The 27,949-nt window shown below is 35.4% G+C and overlaps 1 protein-coding gene across 9 annotated transcripts in view; it reads left to right on the forward strand.

Annotated features, from left to right (window-relative positions):
• The window catches only part of LOC134235011 (kinesin-like protein KIF13B), a 128,156-nt gene that overhangs the window by 88,347 nt on the left and 11,860 nt on the right, over positions 1-27,949 (forward strand). For 2 of the 9 annotated variants that reach the window (XM_062717088.1, XM_062717090.1), the window contains exons 23-36: positions 1,259-1,413; positions 5,841-5,973; positions 6,149-6,392; positions 8,807-8,989; positions 9,507-9,637; positions 12,287-12,511; positions 15,527-15,580; positions 15,694-15,924; positions 16,257-16,286; positions 17,577-17,652; positions 22,386-22,466; positions 24,515-24,633; positions 24,999-25,137; positions 25,788-26,771. In XM_062717088.1, the coding sequence (XP_062573072.1) occupies positions 1,259-1,413; positions 5,841-5,973; positions 6,149-6,392; positions 8,807-8,989; positions 9,507-9,637; positions 12,287-12,511; positions 15,527-15,580; positions 15,694-15,924; positions 16,257-16,286; positions 17,577-17,652; positions 22,386-22,466; positions 24,515-24,633; positions 24,999-25,137; positions 25,788-26,771 (2,785 nt within the window). The remainder of the gene's footprint in view (positions 1-1,258; positions 1,414-5,840; positions 5,974-6,148; positions 6,393-8,806; positions 8,990-9,506; positions 9,638-12,286; positions 12,512-15,526; positions 15,581-15,693; positions 15,925-16,256; positions 16,287-17,576; positions 17,653-22,385; positions 22,467-24,514; positions 24,634-24,998; positions 25,138-25,787; positions 26,772-27,949) is intronic. The other 7 variants (XM_062717089.1, XM_062717092.1, XM_062717091.1 and 4 more) reach the window with 7 other exon arrangements.

Raw genomic sequence — 27,949 nt, forward strand, 5'->3', positions numbered from 1 at the left:
TTTTCTGGAGCAGTTTTCTTTTTAAGTACTTCTATGTCCCCTATTGATTAGACATGCATGGAAGATGCATCTAATGTGTTTCTTTGTACAAGTCAAAGTTTCAGATGCTGCAATTTCAGCAAAGGAATGACCAGGTTAAATGTTTTTGGAGCAAGTTAACATTTTTGGTGCAGTTTTTGGTGAAGGTCTCATTTCCAAGGAAATATAAGCCCTATGTTGACCAAAATTGCATGGATGGTACATTTAAGGATGTACACTACCAGACTTGCTTCGGATGCTGAATCTGATGTACATTTTCCGGTTGAGTGAACAGGTTAATGTTTTTGGTGCAGGTCTCATTTCCAAGGAAGGATAAGTCCTATGTTGACCAAACTTGCATGGATGATACATCTTAGGATGCATACTACCAGACTTGCTTGGGATGCTGAATCTGACCTACATTTTCTGGATGAGTGAACAGGTTAAAGTTTTTGGGGCAGGTTTCATTTCCAAGTTACAATGAGCCTATAATGACTAAACTTGCATGGATGATACATCTTAGGATGCATATTACCAGACTTGCTTTGGATGCTGAATCTGACCTACATTTTCTGGATGAGTGAACAGGTTAAAGTTTTTGATGCAGGATTCATTTCCAAGTAACTATGAGCTCTTTAATGACCAAACTTGCATGGATGATACATCTAAGGTTTGCATTCTACCAGGCTGGCTTCAGATGCTGAATCTGACCTACATTTTTTTCTGGATGAGTGAAGAGTTGAAATTTTTATGCAGGTTTCATTTCTAAGTAACTATTAGCCCTATGTTGTGCAAACTCGCATGGATGATACATCTTAGGATGCATACTAATGGACTTGCTACGGATGCTGAATTCGACATATATTTTCCAGATAATGGACCAGGTAAAAGTTATGGGTGCAGGTCTATCACCAAGAAACTATAAGGCTTAGATAAACCAAACTTGCCCAAATGATGCATCAAGGGATGAAAACTCTTAAATTTGCTTCAGATGCTGGATTTTGATCACATTCTCGTGATGAAGAACTAGTTTGAAGTTTTTATATAGGTCTATTCCAAAGTATCAGATCAAAATTGCATAAATTTTGCATTTTTGGATTTACACTTTTTGTTTGGTAATTGTGTGACTTTGCCTTACTTAAAGACAACATTCGTTAAGGTGAGCTCTGTAATCTCTGATTACCTATGTTTATTTTGTCAGATCTAAATATTAAGATATGCATATGTTTGAACTTTTTAGGATTTCAAAATCAACATAACAGAAGAGTTTGTAGAGAACTGTCAGGATGGGGCTCTGTCAGTAGAAGTATGGGGTCATAGAGTCACATCCACAGGCAACACCGAGACGGACATAGCTAAAACAGTCAAAGCCAAAACTCGCTCTCTCACCGAAAGGTAATGGTGTAGTGGAAGCAATCAGTTAGAATTTAATGAAAGAATTCATATACATTTTTAGCTCTTCTGAGCCAAAGGCTCAAAGAGCTAATGCTATGGCCATTTGTGCGGTGTGCGTTAACTTTTTAGAATATGGGCCATAACTCAAGAACCCCTTGGCCAATCAGTGTCAAATTTGTCACAGGGTATTATTGGCCCAAGGGCTACCCTTTATACTAATATAAGGGTTGGGACCCTAAAACAAGGGGAGATAATCAGGAAAACAAAACCAAAAGTACTGGTTGCTAAAAAATCTTCTTCTCCAGAACCACCAAGCAGATTTTCACCAAACTTACATACAAGGATCAGGATATGTTGAAGATTAAAAATTGTTCAAAGCATGACCCTTGGGCAAAGGGCGTGGTCTCAAGGTCACTTCAAATTTGACCTAAATTTACAAATAATAAAAACGTTTATATTTTGCTTACTTTTAGGACTAGGATCATCAAATCTTGTAAGTTGAAGCATCTCAGGACTTCACATCATGTTAACTCAAAAGTAGGTCACGGTGACCTACTTTTTAAATTTTGTGGGCATTTGTTTTCAAATTGATTTGAAGGCGTATTTCGGGCACTTTAAGGCCTATGATCATCAAACTTTGTCAGTTGATGCATCTTGGTTTCATTGTACCAGTCAAAGTTTCAGATGCTGCAATTTCAGCTGACCTACATTTCTCATTTCCAAGTCCTTGAACAACGTCAGTTTAAAAGTAGGTCACCGAGACCTACTTTTTGAACTTTATGACTAATTCTTCTTAAAACATTAAATCCCATTATTTCAGACACTGAGAGGTTTAGAATCATCAAATTTTGTTAATTGATGCATCTTGGGACCTTAAAACATATTTATGAAAAAGTAGGTCACTGTGACCTACTTTTTAGCTCACCTCAACGAAGTTGGGGGGAGCTTATGTGATACCCTCGGCGTCGGTGTCGGCGTCGGCGTCCCGGGTTAAGGTTAAGTTTTTTGGAGCAGTTTTCTTTTTAAGTACTTCTATGTCCTATATTGATTAGACATGCATGGAAGATGTTTCTAATGTGTTTCATTGTACCAGTCAAAGTTTCAGATGCTGCAATTTCAGCAAAGGAATGACCAGGTTAATGTTTTTGGTGCAGGTTAACATTTTTGGTGCAGTTTTTGGTGTAGGTCTCATTTCCGAGTAACTATAAGCCCTATGTTGACCAAACTTACATGGATGGTACATCTTAGGATGCATACTACCAGACTTGCTTCGGATGCTGAATCTGACCTACATTTTCCGGTTGAGTGAACAGGATAAAGTTTTTGGTGCAGGTTTCATTTGCAAGTAACTTTATGGATGGATGGTACATCTTAGGATGCATACTACCAAACTTGCTTCATGGATGCTTAGGAATGACCTACATTTTCCGGTTGAGTGAACAGGATAAAGTTTTTGGTGCAGGTTTCATTTCGAAGATACTATGAGCCCAATAATGACCAAACTTGCATGGATGGTACATCTTAGGATGCATTCTACTAGACTTGCTTCAGATGCTGAATCTGACCTACATTTTCCGGTTGAGTGAACAGGTTAAAGTTTTTGGTGCAGGTTTCATTTCCAAGTTTCTATGAGACATATAATGACCAAACTTGCATGGATGGTACATCTTAGGATGCATACTACCAGTCTTGCTTCAGATGCTGAATCTGACCTACATTTTCCGGTTGAGTGAACAAGTTAAAGTTTTTGGTGCAGGTTTCATTTCCAAGTTACTATGAGACATATAATGACCAAACTTGCATGGATGGTACATCTTAGGATGCATATTACAAGACTTGCTTCGGATGCTGAATCTGACCTACATTTTCCGGTTGAGTGAACAGGTTAGAATTTTGGGTGCAGGTTTCATTTCCAAGGTACTATGAACCCTATAATGACTAAACTTGCCTGGATGGTACATCTTAGGATGCATACTACCAGACGTGCTTCGGAAGCTGAATCTGACCTACATTTTCTGGTGGAATAAACAGGTTAAAGTTTATGGTGCAGGATTCATTTCCAAGTAACTTTGAGCCTTATAATGACCAAACTTGCATGGATGGTACATCTAAGGGTGCATTCTACTAGGCCGGCTTCAGAAGCTGAATCTGACCTACATTTTTCTGATTAGTGAAAAGGTAAGTTTTTTATACAGGTTTCATTTCCAAGTAACTTTGAGCTCTATGTTGAACAAACTTGCATGGATGATACATCTTAGGATGCACACTAATGGACTTGCTTCAGATGCTGAATTCGACATACATTTTCCATATAATAGACCTCGTAAAAGTTATGGGTGCAGGTCTATCACCAAGAAACTATAAGGCTTATATAAACCAAAGTTGCACAAATGATGCATCAAGGGATGAAAACTCTCAATCTTGCTTCAGATGCTGGATTTTAATTACATTTTCATGATGAAGAACTAGTTTTAAGTTTTTATATAGGTCTATTCAAGTATCAAAATTGCATAAATTTTGCATTTTTGGATGTACACTTTTTGTTGGTTAATTGTGTGACTTAATTTGCCTTACTTAAAGACAACATTCGTTGAGGTGAGCTCTGTAATCTCTGATTACCTATGTTTGAATTTTGCAGGCATTTGTTTTCGAATTGTTTAAAAGGCATATTTTGATTACCTTCAGGCCTAGGATCATCAAACTTGGTCAGTGGATGCATCTTGTGACTTTGAAAAATGTCGACCAAAATATAGGTCACGGTGACCTAGTTTCTACATTTTATGGCTATATTTTAGTATCTTAGGTATTTATTGGCTTAGAATCATAAAACTTTGTGAGTTGATGCATCTTGGGTTTTCGGAGAGTAGCAAACAAAAAGTAGGTTATGTTGACCTACTTTTGACATTTTATGGCTTTATTTAAGTAATTATGGTACTTATTGGCTTAGAATCATCAAACTTTGTAAGCTGATGCACCTTGGGTTTTCGGAGAATGATGTCCAAAAAGTAGGTCACTATGACCTACTTTCGACATTTTATGGCTATATTTTAGTATCTTAGGTATTCATTGGCTTAGAATCATCAAACTTTGTGAGTTGATGCGTCTTGGGTTTTCGGAGAGTGATGACCAAAGAGTAGGTCACGGTGACCTACTTTTGACATTTTATGGCATTATACAAGTATCTACGGTATTTATTGGCTTAGAATCATCAAATTTTTTAAGTTGATGCATCTTGGGTTTTCGGAGAGTGATGTCAAAAAAGTAGGTCACTGTGACCTACTTTCGACATTTTATGGCTTTATTTAAGTATCTATGGTTACTAACTGGTTTAGAATCACTAAACTTTGTTTGTTGATGCATCTTTGGTTTTTAGAGAATGTCGATCAAAAAGTAGGTCATGGTGACCTACTTTTGAATATCTCAAGTACTTTTTGGCTTAGAATCATCAAACTTTGTCAGTTGATGTATCTTGGGTTTTCAAAGAATGTAGACAAAAAAGTAGGTCACGGTGACCTACTTTCAATTATCTCAAATACTTATTAGCTTAGAATTTTCAATCTTTGTTTATTAATGCATCTTGAGTCCTCAGAAAACTTCAATCTTAATATAGGTCACTGTGATGTACTTATGGTTTTTATAGCTTTATTATTAAAAATATTTTCAGTCATTATTGGCTAAGAATCATCAAACTTTGTCAGTTGATGCAACTTTCTTACACACTTAAGGTTAGAATAGAAGTGATAGATTGTACAATTTATCAGAAGAGCGATTCAAGGCCCTTGGGCCTCTCGTATTCTAACATTTCATTCTCCTAGATCAGTCATAATCAGGTCTTGAGTTTCCTGTGAGTGTGATTGGTTCTCCTTAGCTGTACACTAAAGTGAGCTTGTCTAATTACCTGATGTCCAGCATATGTCTGTCTGTCAATAAACTTTATTATACACACTTTTGACATCTCCATAATGACTGTGCTATTTTCAACCAAACTTGCCACAAAACATAATTTGGATGGGTCACACTCTTTCAAAAGGAGATAAATAATAAAAAGTAAATGTATTAACATGAACGTGTATAGTACTAATTCTTGATTACACCAACAACCCCAGTGATTGTGCTAAATTCTGAATTTGTAAATTATGTACACATACAATAAATCCATCGATTCTTCTCAAAGAACAGATGCTTGGGAAGTATAATGGGGAAAATGTTCAAAACAATAAAGCCTTGTTTGTCATGTGACTTTTTGTACTTTTAAATTGCAGCACCCTACATTGTTAAAATTGGTTAAGTCATGCTGTGGTAGAGCTAGGGAGGGGCTGCAATAGTCAAAATTTTTTTGAATATCAACTCTAGACTTGTCTGCTGAAGAACAGCAAGACCAAAGTTACTCAGGTGAGCAATGTAATCTATGGGTTTCTTGTTTTCAGATGGAATGAGGTGATGAGGAAACTGGAATTGTGGGTAGAAATAGAAGAGCTGAATTATCAGGGGGAGTGGTCTTCTGTAGAGGTCCAATCCAAACCTGACGTCTTATCAGCAGGGGTATTTCAGCTACAACAGGTTAGTCTACTGAGTCATTTTACTACATGTGCGGTTTGTTAATGCATGTTGCTGAATGACAGTTTTTTTTGTAAGGAAGCTGATATAGTTCAAATCCTCAGACAAGAAACCATTTTTTACTTGTTTTAATTTGGTGATAATTCTTTGGTCAGAATGAGATTAATCTTTTTTCTAGGGTCACTCCAGGAGAGTGAAAGTGCGCGTGCGGACAGTGACAGAGTCGGGAACCCTTCCTCTGATACCAGAGACCATCACGTCAGTATCAGTAGGAGGGATAACTAATCGCAGCAAGCTACAGAAAGGTCTGGACAGTTACCAGGAGGATGACCTCTCCATTCTCCGAGACAAGTGGTCAGAGGCACTGGCCAAGAGAACAAAGTACTTAAATGAACAAATACAGAGTCTCATTAACAAACAAGGTAATGTGGATAGACACCTGATTTCAAGTCAGTTATATTGTTAAAATGTGATGAATGTAAATGCTGACTACTGGTCAGGTCCTGACCCCATTTCACAGAAAAACTTAAAACTAAGAATCAAAATATTATTATGTAAATATTTTCTTTTTTAAATTAAATTAAATTTTTTTTTAATACTTTTTTTTTTAAAATTGATATTTTTGCAAGCCATTTTTAGCAGAAACATAAGATTTGTAAGGTTTTACAATCAGCTAAGGTTTAAGTCTTAAGGTAGGTCGCGGGTTTACTGCATAAAAATTCTTACGAGAAAACATATCCTGAAAATTTGATATAATGTTCGTTAGAATTTACTGCGTATTATCTGCAATTTTTATTAAATTTGCCTACGTAGTTTTCATGCTATGTTACTGTAAACGCGGTATTGCTGTTGATACCTTTTTTACGCTTTACTATTGAAATGTATGAAAAAATGACGTTTTTAGGCCAATTTTGTGTAAATAGTTTCTTTTAGAAAGGTTGGATAACTTTTTAAAGACGTAGACGAATTAGTCAGGAATTTCAAAATGTTAAGATGAGGTGAAATCAAAACTATTGATATAAAAAATTCAATATGTCTTCTCGCTAGATTTTTTGCTAAATAATTTCAAAGTTTGTGTTTTTTATTGCTTAAATGTTGCGTTTATGGCGTTATTTATGTCTACAACGTCATATGTTGAACGAAGTCACGTTTACAGTACGAGTATAAATATCTTGACATTAGGATTATGTAGGAATTAAAAGGTGACATAGATGCAGCATTTAATTTTATTCATCATGTTACTTATTGCGGGGACATATTAGGAAGACTCTGGCATCTTATTTTCACTAGTATTGTGAAATTCATATTCTGAGATCACAATGTCAGGTTGAACTGTATAAGCATTCCTCGTGCATGAGAATTAACATGTAGCGACAACAACGTAAGCGATGAAATATTAGTTTCTGTATTTTTAGGAAATTCATGGTCAATAGGATTTCGTACTTAACACATTAATGTGATCACTTTATTCAAAAACGGCAATGAAAAAAACATCCCGTTACTGAGGAAATTAGCGGGGGGTGGGGGTGGAGGGGGGGGGAACCTGTAATGTTCTTTCTCACTGGTCGCAAGCTTGTATATAGCCCCAACTCTCAAACATTTGTTAATTTCAAATTCTATTAATCATTTGATAATTTCGAATACTTTTAATCAAATTTCCATACGCAAAATGTACAACACTTGCATTTAGCTTTTACACTTAGAGATTCTTTTATAAAATATATATAGAAAAAAATATACAGTTCACATAAGTCGTACAGTCCAAGTGTTTGGATAAATTTGTTAGCAAAGACTAAACGGGATTTTAAAAAAAATACATAATAAAATAACCAAATAATTATAATGATTATAGGGGAAAAAACAGGAAAACACATGCAATTAATTTTAAACTGATATAAGTGTTGGGGATTGATTCCATCCTGAAAATTATACGTATATATTAGCCCTGGATTTGATTGGCAATCATAATGCAATACGCATGTTCCCAAAATTTTGAAACGTAAAATTACATAAACAGCCCCTAAAGTTTTCCCCCAAGCAATTTTATTTGTGATAACTTTCTTTTTGCATACCATATATAGCTTTTACTCTGAATTATTCTGATTTACTTTTAGCAGTTTAAAGACACTAACAATATAAATTATTCCTTTTATTTGGTATGTATTTCTTTTGTCCTAAGACATTACGTAATATCACATCAAAATTCAGACGGAAATTCAATTATAAAACATGTACGAGGTTTACGTACAATAGCATGAACTTTGTATAAATATACTTGATTCGTAGTGTCTTGAAGTCATTTGCAGAGAATAAAACGGGAAACAACGCAACGTTGCCTTTGTGACGTCATTGACGTCATAATCAAATGTGCACAAAACAACCGCTCGAATCGTCGAACTTGTGTACCAAAATTGATGACAAAAGCAAACCCGCGACCTACCTTAATCATACGTTCTTATGTAAAACAAGCCCTATGTTTTTTCTCCTACATTCATATGATGAAAATTACACATGCTTTTTTTGTATTTAAAATGTATAAATAATAAACGTGAACAATTGTTAAAAAATTTTATTTATTGTTCATATATAGTTAATTAAGAATATATTTTTTGCCATATTTATCTATAAATTTCTTAAAAGCATATCAAATATGAAAGTTTCATTCTCAAAGTCCAAGATTTTAAGCCTCACTTGTGATCACATCATAAACCCAATAAGTACACAGTTATTCCTTAAATCAGATGTTTCTGGAAGTTGTTAGTCACCTAAATGAGTAGGAAAAAAGCAGGTGGTGAACCTAATTACAAGGATATAAAGATGACTTATCCTATTACAGACAAAACGGAGGCTGATTCTGACCGTGAGCGGGCTCTCCTGGACCAGTGGGTGTGTCTGACCGAGGAGAGGAATGCTGTCCTGGTCCCATCCCCGGGGAGCGGTATCCCAGGGGCACCTGCCGAGGGGGAGACAGCCCCCAACCTGGAGAGGCATACCCCTGTACTGTTTCTGGATCTTAATGGTATGTAGTTTACATCAATAAACAAAAGATAACATGAAGTTTGCTATGCATGTGAAATCCCATTCTTTGAAGCTTCAGATGAACATGTTTATCACATCATTGTAATGACTGGAATGATTTGAAGCAATAGGAATTTTCTTCAAGTGTATTTTCTAACAATGACAAACATCTCTCATACTGTAGAAGTACTTTTGTCCGCTTGGTATTAATTTACGCTATGTATGCGGTCACAAATTTTCCGCAGAAATTTGTCCAAGTGAACTGAATAAAAATGTAAGGCATATAGTGACAGTCTAAGAAATCCGCGGAATTTTCTACACGCGGATTAAACAGAAATTGAGATTCTGTGGAATTATGACCCTGTGGAAAAAAGTACGTCTACAGTATCACTTTAATGTATATCTCATTAAAATTTTATTTTTTTGCACACAGCTTTTGATTTTTCTACACAATATTTTCCTGTATACGATGCATTTCTTAACTTAACTTGAAGTTTGAATTCTTTGCATGTTTGAAGCTGATGACATGAGTACATCCCGAGCCAGGGAAGGCTATCTTGCTGCGGGGGTAAATTCTATCCTACCTAAAGAGCATGCAGGCTCCTTTGTCAACCTTCCCATTACAAAATCTGAAATGGACAGTGGTTATGTATGTATCAATTGAAGCATGAGACATATATAATAGCTTGAAGTTCATTTTCTTCATTCATATCAATAATTTATTGGAATGTAAAAGAACACATGGTTACTTAGTGACTGAGCCTCGTCTTACAGAGGTCATGGGAAACTTGGCAATGAGACAGTGAACGTGTAATGGGGACAATACCGTAAATCTGGAAAATTTTGCTGTAGATAAATTTTTAGCAAATTTGCGAGTGCATTGAATTCGCAAAAATATTTTTCTTAAAAATAAATCACCAATAAGAAAATGTAAACAAAGCAGTGGTCATTCGCAAAATTTTGAAACGTAAAAATTAATCAACAGCATTTTGATCGGAATTCGCAAAATAAAATTGACGTAAAAATTTCCAGATTTACGTTATGTATATTCTCTAACCAAAGATTACAGGGTTCACACTTTAAAGGGGCCTGGACACAGTTTCAACTGATTTTTTAAAACCAATTTTAATGTTTACAATTCCTACCTAAGGTGTCATCTATTGATTGGCAAAATTTGAAGATCATTTGTTGATCGATTAACAAACATGATACAGAATTTAAAGTTCTTCATAATGTAAACAAGGCTAGTGCCTTGTTTTTGTTTGATGCATTTGGCCGAGTCTAATACGCATTGATGTGTAATACGCACCACCCTTTTTATCTGAAACTGGGCAAATCAAGGCCCTTGGGATGTATTATACGTCAACAGAAAAATTTACCAAGCGATGACCTATATGAAAATCACGGTTATTTGTTACGAAAATCGTTCGTCGTGGATTAGGTGTCAAAAATTTACTAAACACACTTTTCTCTTAAAAATGCACACTTTATAACTTTTTGGCATATAGCATTCCGTATCGCGGCAACAAAAATTATTTATTCATTTATTTCAACAAAGCACAAGATAATGTTGCGTAAAAGTAAAATTAACATATTTTTTTAAAAATAGTTACGGTGATTTTGACATCAAGCTGTCAAACTGTTGGTATGATTGAAATAATTTTATTTCAACAAAGCAAGAGATATTGTCGAAAGTTTTATCAGGGTCGTCATATTTAATTTTGGTTCTATTGATTATATCATGCTGAAAATTATTTCTTTAAAATATTTTGACAGCAAACGAAATTGAAACATCAAAGTATTTATTTCTTTAGTTATGAAGACTACGATTTTCCTCTACAAAAATTGTGAAATTCATTTCTAAATGATACCACTTTTATTAAAAGTTTTGGCATAATTTATATATATTTGAAACTCTCAATTATTTTAACAAGAGGCCGATAAGTATAAGATAAGGTAAAATTACATTTAACAAGCGTTTAATTGTTTAAGTGCCGTAATCAACACATGCTCACCATGCTCACACATACGAAAGGTCATAAACCGACCCCCAATTTTTAACATAGAAAATAATCACAGCAATTAACATCAGTAAATAATCAGTGCTATAACTGTAAAAACATTGCTTTGGAGTCGGTAAAAAGTTATCATTGCCAAGAGGGGTGTTACAAAATTTAATTTCATTTGACCAGCGCACGTGTGTCACAACATTGGCTTCCTTTCATTATGTAGTGAGGGGTGTTATATTTTGAAAATCTTCTTATCACTCCTAGGTATTTTAAACCTAAAATTAATATTTATTTTATTGTATTTCATTAAAAAATGATTTATTACTTTTATGGCAGATAAGGGGTGCATGTGCACTATCATTGGAAGCACGTGACATAGCTATGAGTGAACGTCTAAAAATAATATCGGTAATGGCGGCCTCCTCGGAGACAATCAACATACAGCTCAAATTACTTTTAACTTACTTTTTCATGTTATTTGGGCATAAAAAGATTATGAAAGTGACATTTTTAACTTAGCATACCTTCCAACAATAACTTTGAATTGTTTAAAATATGGCAATTAACAAAAGAAATTGCATATGTCTATAAGTTATACTACGGTATGTACGTATGATAGCCGTGTTTCAGAAAGGAAAACTTGCCATAAATCCCATTGTGATGTAAACATGAACCATCCCTTCAATCACAAAATTTATTTTGCATGAAAAAAGTGACCTATTGTGGGCCCCTAATTACGGTACATATAGAAAATATCATATTTATAACAAATTGAAGTTCAGCAAATCAGTAGTAACTGTTGATTCGTATTTAAAATGGACTTTTATTTGAAATTATCAACTTTGCACGAACATATATTAGTTTATTAACCTGCGTAAACAAAAACATTACACTAGCCTTGTTTACATATCAAAGGTTTGAAGCTATAAATCTGTCTTGTATTTGGACAACTGGTGTTCTAATTTTTGATGATCATTAGAAAGACCCTATAGTTAAATATTTGTAAAAATGGAAAAATAAATTTTGAAATTTTAGCTGAAACTGTGTCCATGCCCCTTTAATGTGTCATTGCCCATGAACTAAAGGTTTCTCATGATCCTGAATCAAATCTGTATCTTTCGGATCAAAGGCAACTTTAAACTATAAGTAGTTAGATAAAGTTCCAGTCAAAATTTTGAAACCATTCCACCATTAGAATAATTTTCAACTTGCAATTGAGTATGGACCTGTTAAGTAATTGAGTAAACATCAAGTAAATATTGTTGTAATTGTCAAGTTTATATTTTTAGATTTATGCTGTTGCATCGTGGGATTCTACGGTCCATGATTCTGACTTACTGAACCGTGTTACTTCATCCAATGATCGAATTTATCTAATCCTGAAAGTAGTTGTCCGACTGAGTCACCCAGCTTACATGGAACTAGTCCTCAGAAAGAGAATATGTATCAACATTTATAACAGTCTCAGCTTTACCAGTCTGACAGGCAAACTCAGACAAAAAATCACAGGCACTGTTAGTAGTGAAACCACTTAATTAAGTGTTCTGTTTTATTTTTGTGTCACTTTAAGAGGAAACTACATCACTTTACTAGGTGTCTATCTGTTCACTACATTCAGGGATCACTTTACTAGGTGTCTATCTGTTCACTACATTCAGGGATCACTTTACTAGGTGTCTATCTGTTCACTACATTCAGGGATCACTTTACTAGGTGTCTATCTGTTCACTACATTCAGGGATCACTTTACTAGGTGTCTATCTGTACTTTTATTCTGTATTGTCCACTAATTTAGCCAAACCTGACAAAGCATCCTTGTGTGAAGGGGAATTTAAATTGTTCACATTTTGGCCAAGTCGTCCGTCACTGTCTGTCTGTCTGAAAAACAAAAATTTTCACATTAAAAAACTTCCTCTCAAGAACCGCTGGGCCAATTGAGACCAAACTTGGTACAAAGCATCCTTGTGTGAAGGGAAATTTAAATTGTTAAAATGAAGGGCCAAGTCCCCTCACAAGGGGGATCCAAGTTTTACAAGAAAAGACATATATAGGGTGGGGTCATTAAAAAATCTTCTTCTCGAGAACTACTGGGCCAGAAAAGCTGAAATTTATGTGGAAGCATCCTTGGATAATGTAGATTTTAAATTGTTCAAATCATGACCCCTGGGGGTAGGGCGGGGCCACAAGGGGGAATCAAAGTTTTACATAGAAATATATAGGAAAAATCTTTAAAAATCTTCTTCTCAAGAACCACTGGGCCAGAAAAGCTGAAACTTATGTGGAAGCATTCTAGGGTAGTGCAGATTCTAAATTGTTAAAATCATGACCCCTGGGGGTAGGGTGGGGCCACAAGGGGGAATCAAAGTTTTACATAGAAATATATAGGAAAAATTTTGAAAATCTTCTTCTCAAGAACCACTGGGCCAGAAAAGCTGAAACTTATGTGGACACATCCAAGGGTAGTGTAGATTCTAAATTGTTATCATTCTGTTGTTCACACCCTGTGTTTTGAGAACAACAGCTAGCTTTTGTAAATATATAGGAAAAATCTTTGATCTTGACCTTTGACATATTCTTTCAAGAACCACTGAGCCGAAGGCTCAAACTTTTCTGATCACATTTTGTCCGTAGGGAAGTGCAGTCTGTCTGTAAATTGTTAAAATCATGACAAACTTGCCACAAAGTAGGGTGGGGCCACAAGTTTGTACAAATCAAAGTTTTCATTCAAGGGGAAATACATGTTTATAGGAAAAATCTTTAAAAATCTTCTTCTCAAGAACCACTGTGCCAGGAAAGATGAAACTTATGTGGAAACATCCAAGTGTAGTGTGGATTCTAAATTGTTAAAATCATGACTCCCGGGGGTAGGGCGGGGCCACAAGGGGGAATCAAAGTTTTTACATAGAAATATATAGGAAAAATCTTTAAAAATCTTCTTCTCAAGAACCACAAAGCCATAATTCATCAAATTTATGTGGAAGCATCCAAGTGAAATTTAGATTCTAAATTGTTCAAATCATGACCCCTGGGAGTAGAGCGGTGCCACAATTAGGAATCCAAGTTTTACACTGAAATATATATATATATATGACAAAGAAAAATATATGGAAGCATGAAGTGTAATCAAGTTTCTTCAAATCATGACCCCCGGGGGAACCAATGGGACCAAACTTTTACATAGATATATATAGGAAAATTCTTTAAAAATTTTTCTTGTGTGGACAAAGCCATAATTCATCATATTTATATGGAAGCATGCTCAATAAGTGTAGATTCAAATTTGTTCAAATCATGACCCCCGGGGGTAGGGCGGGGCCAAAATGGCCGACCAAGGTTTTGAAGATATATATAGGAAAATTCTTTAAAAATCATTTTCTAAAAAATTGCAAATCCATATTGTATGTGTAGATTTCAAATTAACAATAAAAAATTATGATCAGTGGGATCAGGTGGGATGTCACAATCTTGTTTATTGTACAAATAAACAGTAAATCCTTTGAAAAATCAGTGGTAAATCTTATGATGTGCACTGTTTTTTAAACTTGTTTCAATTAATATTGACAGTACAGTCTAATTGACTTTGCCTTTGCCCTACTTTTCAGGAATACTTCAAACTATGTCCTATATCTTTTAATTTTGAGAGATAGGGGCTGGATAATTAGCTTATACATTCCCTACTTATAACGCCTTTATAGTTTTTCTAATGTTTTTTTAAAATCAGAAATTCATGTTCAGGAAAACAGTCATCATAACATATAGACCTTGAATTTGATCTGTGATTTATGCAGACCTTTGATATTCATATTCATATGACCAAAAGTTTTAAATTTTTGTACAAATAATTGGAGTTTTTGTGCCAATCCTTTGAAAAATCAGTGGTAAATCTTTTGTATGATGTGCACTGTTTTTTAATTTTCTTTTTAGAAAACAAGAAGTAATATTGAATACCATTTACATTCTTATAATAAAATGTACTTTGACATATTTTTTTGAAAATACTTAGTATTTTTTTCAATTTCACTAAAACAAAATGTGCAGTACTGAAATAAAGACAAGTCATGTATATATTTTAAGTTTGAAAAAAAACAATGGGGCGTCGTGATTTATTGCCGAAAGTACGTAAAATGTTACATTCCCATCGTTTATGGCATCATTGTTAATGAAACGTTCACAATTCATGCCGTATAATTATTTTTTCAGCAAACTTTGCATTAATTAAAGCAGACATCATCAAAATAACATCGTTATACGCGCAACACTATAACAACGACCGCTTTCCTGTGACCGCCGTGACTAAATGATTTTTATTAAACAAAAAACAAAATTATTATAACAGTTCATGTTAAAATTATTATTTATGTAATGCAATTACAAAATTGCATGTATTTATGCAGACTTTAAAATATTATGATATTCTAGAAGATACTGTAGCATATAACCAAATTATGATTTGAAATTTTTTGTCATTGCATTTTAACTGGATTTGTTTTTGTGCCAATCAATTATTTATATCTATTTTTTATTTACAGGAGAAGTTTTTTGAGAGTGGTGTAACCTACAGCATGGTTTCCAACATTCCAAAAGTGAGTTAATACAATCAAAGCCAAGAAAGAAAAATGTAAAGTCAATTTTGATCATATTATAATTTATTTACTATTGGTCTATAAGAGCTCTTTGAAATTCCTCTTTTGATAAGGCTTCTGAAGATTTGGAGAATATGGAAACCTTGGCCAAGATGGCCGCCTCTCAGAACGACATGAACACGGCCGATGGGGAGTCGTACATAGAGAAGTACCTTAAAGGTGTGCAGGGAGTGGAGAGTATACTGATGGTGGACAGACTCCGACAAGAAGTCGCCGTCAAAGAGCTGTCCTCTCAGAAGTCACGATCTCTCACCAAGACTTACAGCGTCCCAAACATACATCAGGTATCTGTCGAACGGCAGTTTTTATTAGGAACAGATTTGAATTTAAGCATTGACAATTTAGAACAATATCCATATGTTTTAACACAGTGGTACAGTGATAAAATAGTGATAACTCTCATAGAGAAACCTTCTGACCTTTTATGCACATGCATATCTGCATATTCTGCTTGTACCAAGCGTCTAGAGATGAGGAAGCTGTGTAATGATATACTTTGCACATGCTTTTACACTAACATAGAAATCTTAGTCAAATTCTTCTTAACATTTCTGCTTATGTGTAGTTGCTACTTAATAGAGTGCAGTGATTTTAATGCAATTAACATTGTTTTCAGAGTGTGATGTCACCATTGCAGGATAGACAGGTATTTTTCTAACAATCATTACTGTTAAATCACTAATTTTCTTGGGGATTCTGATAGTAGCATCTGTCATATATTGATCATCTGCTATGTTCTACCTTTATAGCTCACCTCAAAAAAGTTAAGGGAGGTTATGTAATACCCACTACATCAGCATTTCACATTTAAATTTTTGGTGCAGCTTTCACTTGAGTTTTTCTGTACCTTTTATTGATCAGAAATACTTAGACGTTACTCTTTAAATGTTTCATTTTTCTAGTTAGGTTTTAAAATAATGCATTTCAAGTTTTAAGTTTATTATTGAGAAACTACAATGACAACCTGAACCAAACTTGCATGGATTATGCATCAAGGGATGCACACTACTGGCTTTGCTGCAGATGCTGGATTAGACCTACATTTTCTGAATGAGGGGTATTATTCAAGTATTCAGACCAGGTTCGTTTCAGTGCAATTTCAAGCCCCATCTGGACCAATCTTGAATGGATTTAGCATCTAGGGATGCACATATCAGACTTGCTTTGGTTGGTGGGTTTGATCTTTCTCTTCTAGAAGAGTGATCAGGAATAAAATTTAGGAGCAGGCTCATTACAGTGTAACATAAAGACCTCTCTGGACCAAACTTGCAAGGATTTTGCAACTAGGAATGTTCTGGATGGTGGAATTTATCTTTATTTTCAGGATGAGCGACCAAGTTAAATTTTTTGGATTTAGTTCATTCCAGAGTAACTTCAATCCTACATGAACTTAACTTGCAGGGGTGCTGCATCCAGAAATGCACATTCTTAGACCTGCTTCAAATGCTGGATCTGATCTGATCTTCATTTTTCAAATGATTGACAAAGTTTATGATTTTTGAAAAGGTTCATTCCAGTTAGGGATTTTGCTTTGGAGTGCTAGATGTAACCTAAATTTCTGAATGTATGACTATGATAATGTGTTAAGAGCAGGACCATTTCCAAGTACACCACCAGATTTGTGATTACAGTGGGACTTGGCTTAATTTAAAAAAAATAAAAAAAATCATCATTTGTTGAGGTGAGCTGTATAATCCTTGATTTCCCTAGTTTGATTATTGCTGCCCCAAAACCAATGATCAAATAATGCAAGCACTTGAATCCAACTGAAACCTTGTTGTAATTTCATCAATTTATTATAATAAGAAAATTCTAAAATTAAAATACAGTTGTATTCCTAGCAATTCATTATGTAAAAATGTGTTTGTTTGATTTATTGATACATGGGTTGGAAAATCTTACCAGGTATATATAATTTTGTATTTATTTTTTGCAGCAGAATCTTCGAGCAGACAGTATACAGGATTTGTCACATGACCTGAGTTTGTCTCCGGCTCGACTTGGATCCCCAGGTAATGGGTGATTTTGTCTGAAAGTGCTAAAAAAGACACTCTGTTCAATAGCACCAGGACTTTATTGTGGGGAAAATATCATAATTGGACTGAGGTGCACAAAGACAAACTTACAGTCAAACAATATTTATTGCTTTCAGCTTCTTATTTGGATCTTAATACTCAATTTCTGAACTTTTTTTCTATGGACAAATGGGAAACAAAAACTTCATTTCATTGTTCTTTCCTCCCCTTCCCCCATGGGCTTGAGGAGTGGGGCTAAATCCTTCAAAATTTAGTCCTTCTTCAATTTTTTAAATTGTGAAAATAGTGGCCCCAGGGTCAAGGGTTCTGGTGTTAAGATGGGGATATACTGATCATATGGTGAAAATACATAAATTGGTTAAAAATCTCTTTCTCTCCCTCTGTATATTTAACAGAATAAATAAATGGACGTACCAATAGTACCTGTTCCAACCTGGCTCAGGAGTTCTGTGGTTTCTGCAGGGTAGGAAAGAAAATCAGTTAAAACTCAACCATTCTAGAGTCGATAAAAATCAGTTATCACTCAACCATCCTTGGGTAGGAAAGAAAATTAGTTATAACTCAACCATCCTAGAGTAGAAAAAAAATTTGTTATCACTCAACCATCCTTTTGTAGAAAGAAAATCAGTTATCATTCCTCCTTGGGTAAAAATGAAAATGTCTCTCAAGGATGAGTATAAAACTATGACCACTTATCTCCATGAAGATTTAACTCTGCCCTTATAAAGCATCCTTTACAGGGTTGTATTTTACTCAGTCCTTAAAAAGCATCCTTTACAGGGTTATATTTTACTTAGCACTTATAAAGTTTCCTTTACAGGGTTGTATTTTACTTTGTCCTTATAAAGCATCCTTTACATTTTTATGCCCCCCTTCGATGAAGGGAGGGCATATTGCTTTGCTGTTGTCGGTCTGTCGGTCCACTTAGTTTCTGTTAATTTTCATCACAACCATTGCACATATGGAAATGAACTTTGGTATACAGATTTATCAGCTGAGTATCTAGGTCAAGTTGTGTTTGGGGTATGATCGCACCATTTTTAGCTCACCTGAGCCGAAGGCTCAAGTGAGCTTTTCTGATCACATTTTGTCCGGCGTCCGTCTGTCCGTCTAGCTGTCCGTCTGTCTGTCTGTCCGTAAACTTTTCACATTTTTGACTTCTTCTCAAGAACCGCTGGGCCAATTTCAACCAAACTTGCCACAAAGTATCCTTGGGTGAAGGGGATTCAAGTTTGTTCAAATGAAGGGCCACGCTCTCATTCAAGAGGAGATAATTGGGAATTAATGAAAATTTGGTGGCATGTTTTAAAAATCTTCTTCTCAAGAACCACTGTGCCAGGAAAGATGAAACTTATGGGGAAACATCCTCAGGTAGTGTAGACTCAAGTTTGTTCAAATCATGACACCCGGGGGTAGGGCGGGGCCACAATGGCCGACCAAAGTTTTACATAGAAATAAACAGGAAAATTCTTTAAAAATCTTCTTCTCAAGAATGGCAAAGCCATAATTGATCATATTTATATGAAAGCATCCTCAGGTAGTGTAGAATCAAGTTTGTTCAAATCATGACCCCCGGGGGTAGGGTGGGGCCACAATGGCCGACCAAAGTTTTACATAGAAATAAACAGGAAAATTCTTTAAAAATCTTCTTCTCAAGAATGGCAATGCTATAATTGATCATATTTATATGGAAGCATCCTCAGGTAGTGTAGACTCAAGTTTGTTCAAATCATGACCCCCTGGGGTAGGGCGGGGCCACAATGGCCGACCAAAGTTTTACATGGAAATAAACAGGAAAATTCTTTAAAAATCTTCTTCTCAAGAATGGCAAAGCCATAACTGATCATATTTATATGAAAGCATCTTCAGGTAGTGTAGATTCAAGTTTGTTCAAATCATGACCCCTGGGGGTAGGGCGGGGCCACAATGGCCGACCAAAGTTTTACTTAGAAATATACAGGAAAATTCTTTAAAAATCTTCTTCTCAAGAATGGCAAAGCCATAATTGATCATATTTATATGAAAGCATCCTCAGGTAGTGTAGATTTAAGTTTGTTCAAATCATGACCCCTGGGGGTAGGGCGGGGCCACAATGGCCCACCAAAGTTTTACATAGAAGTAAACAGGAAAATTCTTTAAAAATCTTCTTCTCAAGAATGGCAAAGCCATAATTGATCATATTTATATGAAAGCATGCTCAGGTAGTGTAGATTCAAGTTTGTTCAAATCTTGACCCCTTGGGGTAGGGCGGGGCCACAATGGCCGACCAAAGTTTTACATAGAAATATACAGGAAAATTCTTTAAAAATCTTCTTCTCAAGAATGGCAATGCTATAATTGATCATATTTATATGGAAGCATCCTCAGGTAGTGTAGACTCAAGTTTGTTCAAATCATGACCCCCTGGGGTAGGGCGGGGCCACAATGGCCGACCAAAGTTTTACATAGAAATATAAAGGAAAATTCTTTAAAAATCTTCTTCTCAAGAATAGCAAAGCTATAATTGATCATATTTATATGAAAGCATCCTCAGGTAGTGTAGATTCAAGTTTGTTCAAATCATGACCCCTGGGGGTAGGGCGGGGCCACAATGGCCGACCAAAGTTTTACATAGAAGTAAACAGGAAAATTCTTTAAAAATCTTCTTCTCAAGAATGACAAAGCCATAATTGATCATATTTATATGAAAGCATGCTCAGGTAGTGTAGATTCAAGTTTGTTCAAATCTTGACCCCTGGGGGTAGGGCGGGGCCACAATGGCCGACCAAAGTTTTACATAGAAATATACAGGAAAATTCTTTAAAAATCTTCTTCTCAAGAATGGCAATGCTGTAATTGATCATATTTATATGGAAGCATCCTCAGGTAGTGTAGACTCAAGTTTGTTCAAATCATGACCCCCTGGGGTAGGGCGGGGCCACAATGGCCGACCAAAGTTTTACATAGTAATATAAAGGAAAATTCTTTAAAAATCTTCTTCTCAAGAATAGCAAAGCTATAATTGATCATATTTATATGGAAGCATCCTCAGGTAGTGTAGATTCAATTTTGTTCAAATCATGACCCCCGGGGGTAGGGCGGGGCCACAATGGCCGACCAAAGTTTTACATAGATATATTTAGGAAAATTCTTTAAAAATCTTCTTTTAGTGAAGCTATGATTGGTCATGGGACTACTTTTGGATTTGAACTTTTCAATAATAAACCAATTCTACTTTTTCCTAGCCAAAGTGCTCGGGTGAGCGATGTGGCCCATGGGCCTCTTGTTGTCAGAGTTATGCCCCTTGGACTTAGAAAAATTCCAATTATTTGCAGTTTCCATTCTTTTTATTTGCAGCGGTTGCACATATTAAAATGAAATTTGGTATACAGATGTATAAGCTGAATATCTAGGTCAAGTTCTGTTTTGGGTATGATCGCACCATTTTTGATAAGTTATGCCCCTTGGAATACCAATTTGGGGGAGGGGGCATAAGTGTTTTACAAACACCTCTTGTTGTATTTTACTCAGTCCTCATAAAGCATCCTTTACAGAGTTGTTTTTTACTCAGTCCTTATAAAGCATCCATTACAGGGTGTATTTTACTTACCCCTCATAAAGTTTCCTTTACAGGGTTGTATTTTACTCAGTCCTTATAAAGCATCCTTTACAGGGTTGTATTTATGAAGCATCCTTTACAGGGTTGTATTTTACTCAGTCCTTATAAAGCATCCTTTACAGGGTTGTGTTTTACTCAGTCCTTATAAAGCATCCTTTACAGGGTTGTATTTTACTCAATCCTTATAAAGCATCCTTTACAGGGTTGTGTTTTACTCAGTCCTTATAAAGCATCCTTTACAGGGTGTATTTTACTCAATCCTTATAAAGCATCCTTTACAGGGTGTATTTTACTCAGTCCTTATAAAGCATCCTTTACAGGGTGTATTTTACTCAGTCCTTATAAAGCATCCTTTACAGGGTGTATTTTACTCAATCCTTATAAAGCATCCTTTACAGGGTGTATTTTACTCAGTCCTTATAAAGCATCCTTTACAGGGTTGTATTTTACTCAATCCTTATAAAGCATCCTTTACAGGGTTGTGTTTTACTCAATCCTTATAAAGCATCCTTTACAGGGTGTATTTTACTCAGTCCTTATAAAGCATCCTTTACAGGGTGTATTTTACTCAATCCTTATAAAGCATCCTTTACAGTGTCCTTATAAAGCATCCTTTACAGGGTGTATTTTACTCAATCCTTATAAAGCATCCTTTACAGGGTATATTTTACTCAGTCCTTATAAAGCATCCTTTACAGGGTGTATTTTACTCAGTCCTTATAAAGCATCCTTTACAGGGTGTATTTTACTCAGTCCTTATAAAGCATCCTTACAGAGTTGTATTTTACTCAGTTGACTGTTGAGGCCCTTGGGACTCTTGTCTTTCTCTAAAATGATAAAAGGCCAAACCTCCTATCCTGATCATGTCTTAGAACGGACCCCAAATTGTTTTTGTGTTATATAGTGAAATGTTACTACAATACATGTTCTGCAATACCCTGCATCAGTGCTTTTGTAGCAGAGTGATGTCACCCACACCTCAGGCTACTTTTGTTTATTTTGCATTGTTAAACACTTAAAGTTCAACAAAGAAGATTGTCAGTCTTTTGACATTTGTCAGCTGATCTGATAAGCTGGAGTATTTGGTATCATGGCATTTGTTGTTTTTCAGAGAGACCAAACTTTCTGAATTTGAGATCTCTTGCGATCTCACAACGTACGTGTACTACTCTTCTCTCGATGTGTTACCACGGTAGTAACAGTTTGATTCACCTCCCTCCTCGCATAATGCATGGATGTTGTAAAGCATTGAAAATATTCTCAAGTAAATGTTGTAAATTTAGCATGCTCCATAGGAATTTTGTTTTCTTCTTTCATGTGAAAAAAGTATTCCCTTTCATAGAATTTAAAAAAAATTTTTGATTGTAGGATGTGTGAAGTAATTGATCAATTACATCTCAATTAAAATGTGTTTTATAGTGCAAAACAAAATATTGAGTGTGTATCATTACCGCTACATTTTCAAAATTTTCATTTCCGCTATGTAGTCATTACCGCTACAAAAAAAGTTACGTTACCGCTACATATAAACGTATACATAACCGCTACATTGCCTCTTTCATTAGCCAGCCACTTTTGCTTATATGTAAATAGGTTGATTTAGAGTACAACATATACATGCAAAAGACATTTTCCCCCTTGCTCATCACGGGAAGTTGAAAGTAGGACTTTGAGCATAATGTTTTTTTAATATAATTTTTATTTAAAATCTATTTAATTTCATAAAACACTTTTAAAAAAATTTCATAAAACACTTTTAAAAAATTAAATCAGGCAGATATATTTACATTTGCAAATGTTGTCCTCTATATAACACTACTGAAAGCAATGTGTATCTATAACTATATTATTAAATACCGGTACGTGGTCAAGAGGTCATAGATGTGCGTATGGATAATCGTTTGACGTAATTTCTCAGTGACGTCATAAAGGGTCGACGCGCTTTCATTGGATTGTATACATGCCGTTGGGTTTGAAAAATAATGCATTTCACACGTTAAAAGTCACAATCAGGCAAATATAAAGTATGAATAAGTCACAAATGTAAATATAAGGAACAAGGTATCATTTTAAAACATCTCTCGGGCTATAAATACTGGTTGGTACAAGATTAAATTCATCATAAAGCCCTTTGGGCTTTATGGAATTTAATCTCGTGACCAACCCGTATTTATAGCCCGATAGATGTTTAAAAATGATACCTTATTTCTTAAATAAAATCCTACATTCACGTGCGCCTCCAAAATGTGTAGAATGAGACATGCATCTCATATAAGAAGTCAAATATTTAAAGCATTACATGATCATATTCTGTACCATATCTGGCTGATGCTATATGTAGCGGTAATGTGTTGTTTTCAGCTGATTCAATATGTAGTGGTAATAAGTTGTTTTTGAGCAAAAAAATGTAGCGGTAATGATCGGTCGAAAATGTGAAAAAATGTAGTGGTAATGAGTTGAAATTTTGGGCGATGTAGCGGTAATGTTGACCTCCCAAAATATAAATAAGCTGAGTTGTTTTGATTTGTCCATTGTCTTTTGTCTAACCAATTAATAGACCAATTTTAACCAGACTTGCCAGAAAAGCATCCTTGGGTGAAGGGGATGAAAATTTGTTCAAATGAAGATCCAAAGAGATAAGCAAAACAAGACAACCTGGGTAGAGTTTTAAAAAAATTCAATAAACACTTAGCTAGAACTACATGTATTCATTACCAGCTGAAATCAAAGAGTCGACCACTCACATATTACATGAATTCCATTGAAAACTTAAGTACATGTATGTGCGGTGTTTTTTGTAGCAAGATTATTTAGTTTGCGCGTTGATTTATAGTTTTCAAAAATTCTTGTTTCTTCAAAGATTTGAATCTAGATAAATAAGTGTCAATAGGAAAAGTTCATCTTTTTTTGTCTTTTATTTGCATGAATGTGTGCTTATTTTGTTGCTCAGCTTTGTCACAAAATACTGATATGTCTATTTAATAAATTGTCCTTTGAAATACATAGTTTTGACAAATTTTGGGAATTTAATTTCATTTATTCTGGTGAAAGGATTTATCAACAAAATTAAATCCCTAGTAGCGAAATTTTTCCTGGACACATACTGCAATGTTATGATTATTCATGAAATAAGAAATTAAGTGCCAAAAAGTCATATTAACACTTAATTTAATGAAATTTTATATATAAGAAAATTAATGTATTAAATTTTTATATCTCATTTTTTTTCATTTTAAACAGCTCTGGCCAAGTCTGCCTTGAGTCCTCACGGTGTGAAGGCCATAAAACCCCTAAATACCCTCCAGGAGGAGCAGAACCGACGAGAGAGGAAACCCCTACTGAGGGGGGACACAGACGAGGTCAGGGTTATAACCTCATACAGGGCCACAGTCAATTTACAGGTCACCTGAGTCGCTCAAGCCATCTATTGCTATCTGTTTTTGTCCTTCGTCATGCATCCTCTATAAGTATTTGAACATTTTCAACTTTTTCTCTGAAACTGGCCTACTGTTGAACCAGTTTCAACCAATTTTAGCATCTAGCATTTATGTGTTAAAGGGAACAAAAATTGTGAATTTCATGGCTTCCTTCTTTCCTGGGGCCTGAGATGTGGGCCAAAACCATTAGATTAATGTAATCTTTTTAAAATCTGCTTATAGCTTAAGATTATACCTGTAGTGTATCTGTAGAGTAAATGTGTAATTACTTCTTCTTTTGTTCGCAGGAGTTGGAGGATGAAGATTTAGTGAACAAGACACAGTCCTCTAAAATTGATACAGATCCTAACAGTGGAGCATCAGATGACTTCCAGGAGTTTGAGTCTTACCATCCCATAGAAGAGAGCCAGAAAACAGTGACCTCAGGTAGTACTGAAAGAACGACATTGACATGGTCATGATGAAATCTCTTTGTGAAGTTTTCTTATCTTGCTTATATACTCACTATAAGTTGGACTTCTGAAACCCCAAGTATATCCTACTGTTTAACTTTTCTGTAGTCTTACCGTTTTTCTACAACAAACCTTAGATTATATTTTTTTGCTTATCAGTGACTTATTTTAACATATAACATAATTTAAAGAAGAATCATTTTTAGTCTGAATTTTCATCCCCTGCTTTCACTGAAAGTAGGAAATATTAACTTGCCTGCCATCCATCTTTCTTTCAGTCAGACAGTCAATGTGTAACACTTGTTTCAGGATAATATCTCAAAGAAGCTTCTGAACTTTTGCAATGAAATTTTATGATACGATTTGCTATAACATAAAGAAGACTCCTATTAATTTTGAGGTCGAAAGATTATTGTCTAAAATTATTAAATGTCCCTGTGTAACATTTTCATACCTGGATGGTATCTTTGTATCCATCAGATGATATTCTTGTGCTCAATACCAGTGAAAGAATGGAAAATTTTTCAAAAGCGTTGTAAGTTAGAATTAAATTTCTGAGTCTAAAGTTAATAGTTTCAGGATGAGGTTGCAGAAATATTTATTCACATGTATGATGTGTTGTAGATGGGTTAGCCCACTCCTGTACAAGTGACAGCCTAGCTGATGTACAATGTAAAAATTTCACCCCAAGTCTTGTCTCCAGTGGTTACGGATCACAGGCTGTTTCCATGTTAACTCTGTCATCTGAGGATTCACTCAGTATCAAAAGTATAGAGGACAATGTAGAATCTAAAAGAGGACATAAAGGCAGTCCGGAGCAAACAAGTAGCGACTCGGATAATGAGGAGAACAAAGAGGTTCCCATTAAACTTACCAATAGTGATTCTGAGACAGTGGAAGTTCAGAAGGAGGCTATGACCTCAATTTCTGAAAGCAATATTCATATAGCAGAAAATAAAGCTGAGGAGAGAGAAGAGCTGAATAAGTCAAATGTGGATTCAAATTGTTCATTAGATACTTCTACTTCATCTTTAGAAGCCAGAGATGGAAGTTTAGCAGAAAAACCTGATCCCAATGACAGTAATGTTCATTCTGCAAGTTGTGATACATCTTTATGTGAATTAAGTAGTGATGTTGAAACATCAAACATTGAAGTGGATTCGTCAATAATTTCTCAGTCTGAAAAATTAAAACGATCAAAGGAGGAGAGGAAAAAAATTGTTGAAAGTCTTGGTGCTATAAGTAAAGACACTACAACAAGAAAGGTGAATAAAGAAAACAGGAAGAAGTCAGAGGGTGCGTCACAAAGGGCCAGTGCAATAAGTGAATTTGTGGATCCCTACAGTGAAACAGCCATGGAGGAGCTGGAAAAGTTAGCCGCTGAGGAGGAGGAGGAGTCAGAAGAATGTCCAGAGAAAGTGCCTCCAGTCAGGACTGTGGAGCCGCATATATCAGAGACAACGGGGAAATGTCCATCAGGAAAACGGAGCCAGCAGCGCCCGGTGTCCTGTGTAGTGTCCCCCTCACGAGACATGGTGTCTATCTTGGAGGAGAGCATGAAGAGGAACAGCCTTACTCTCCACCTCTCTGATGATGAAGAAATGTCTGGTAGGTATTCAAACTGTTGTTTTGGAGTTTGAACATTTGTAAATTATGTTAAGCTTTCAGCAGACTGGCTTTTTATCTCACCTTTTAGCTTTTCTGATCAAAATTTGTCCTTTGTCTGTCGTTATTGTCGTTGTCATTAACTTTTCACATTTTCATCTTCTTCTCAAGAACCACTGGACCAATTTCAACCAAACTTGCTACAAAGCATTGTTGGATGAAGGGGATTCAAGTTTGTTCAAATGAAGGGCCACACCCTCTTCTAAGGGGAGATAATTTCTAAAAAATCTTCTCAAAAACCACTGGGCCAGGAGATGAAACTCATGTTGAATCATCCTCAGGTAGTGTACATTAAAATTTGTTCAAATCATGACCCCATGGAGTAGGGTGTGGCCACGATGGCCGATCAAAGTTTTACATAGGAATATGTAGGAAAAATCTTTAAAAATCTTCTTCTGAAGATCCATAGGGACAGGAAAGATGAAACTCATGTTGAATCTTCCTCAGGTAGTGTACATTCAAGTTTGTTCAAATCATGAACCCCGGGGCTAGGGTGGGGCCACAATGGCCAATCAAAGTATTACATAGGAATATATAGGGAAATCTTTAGAAATTTTTCGTCTCAAGTACTGCAAAGCCATGATTAGTGATATTTACAGGTATATAGAAGCAACCTCAGGTACTGTAGATTCTAGTTTGTTCCTAGGGATAGGGTGGGGCCACAATGGGTGATCCAACTTTTACATTAAAATATATTTTAAAAAATCTTTTTTAGCCGGGCTTATTGCTCAAAGAGCAATTGCCTGCTTATGTCATCCTGTTCAAGGCAGGAAGTCAACCCCATAGTCGCCATTTTAAAGTTACGTGCAAAAATATAGTTCTTACTCTCAACCGCTTTTGAGATACCGGTAATACAAAATTAATGCTAAATAAAGCAACAAAAATAAAACTAGATGCTGTCATGAGACAGTAATACCCGCACTATGGTGTTTGCCTCTAAATGCACACTTCTTCATATTGGGCTTTACCAAGGAAAAAGTCAGTATAATTCAATACATAATACATGTATTCATCAAATTGAGCATAATATGCTCAGGTGACCATGTAGCTGCAGATCTGGTTTTATATATTTGTCTTTGATCATAACGCTACAGATCCCCATATGCAAAAAAGGTGCAATT

This window comes from Saccostrea cucullata, unplaced genomic scaffold, assembly GCF_032062105.1.
Source record: "Saccostrea cucullata isolate Sc308-1 unplaced genomic scaffold, CSIRO_AGI_Scuc_v1 ctg100, whole genome shotgun sequence".
In the NCBI taxonomy this organism is placed as follows: Eukaryota; Metazoa; Mollusca; class Bivalvia; order Ostreida; family Ostreidae; genus Saccostrea; species Saccostrea cuccullata.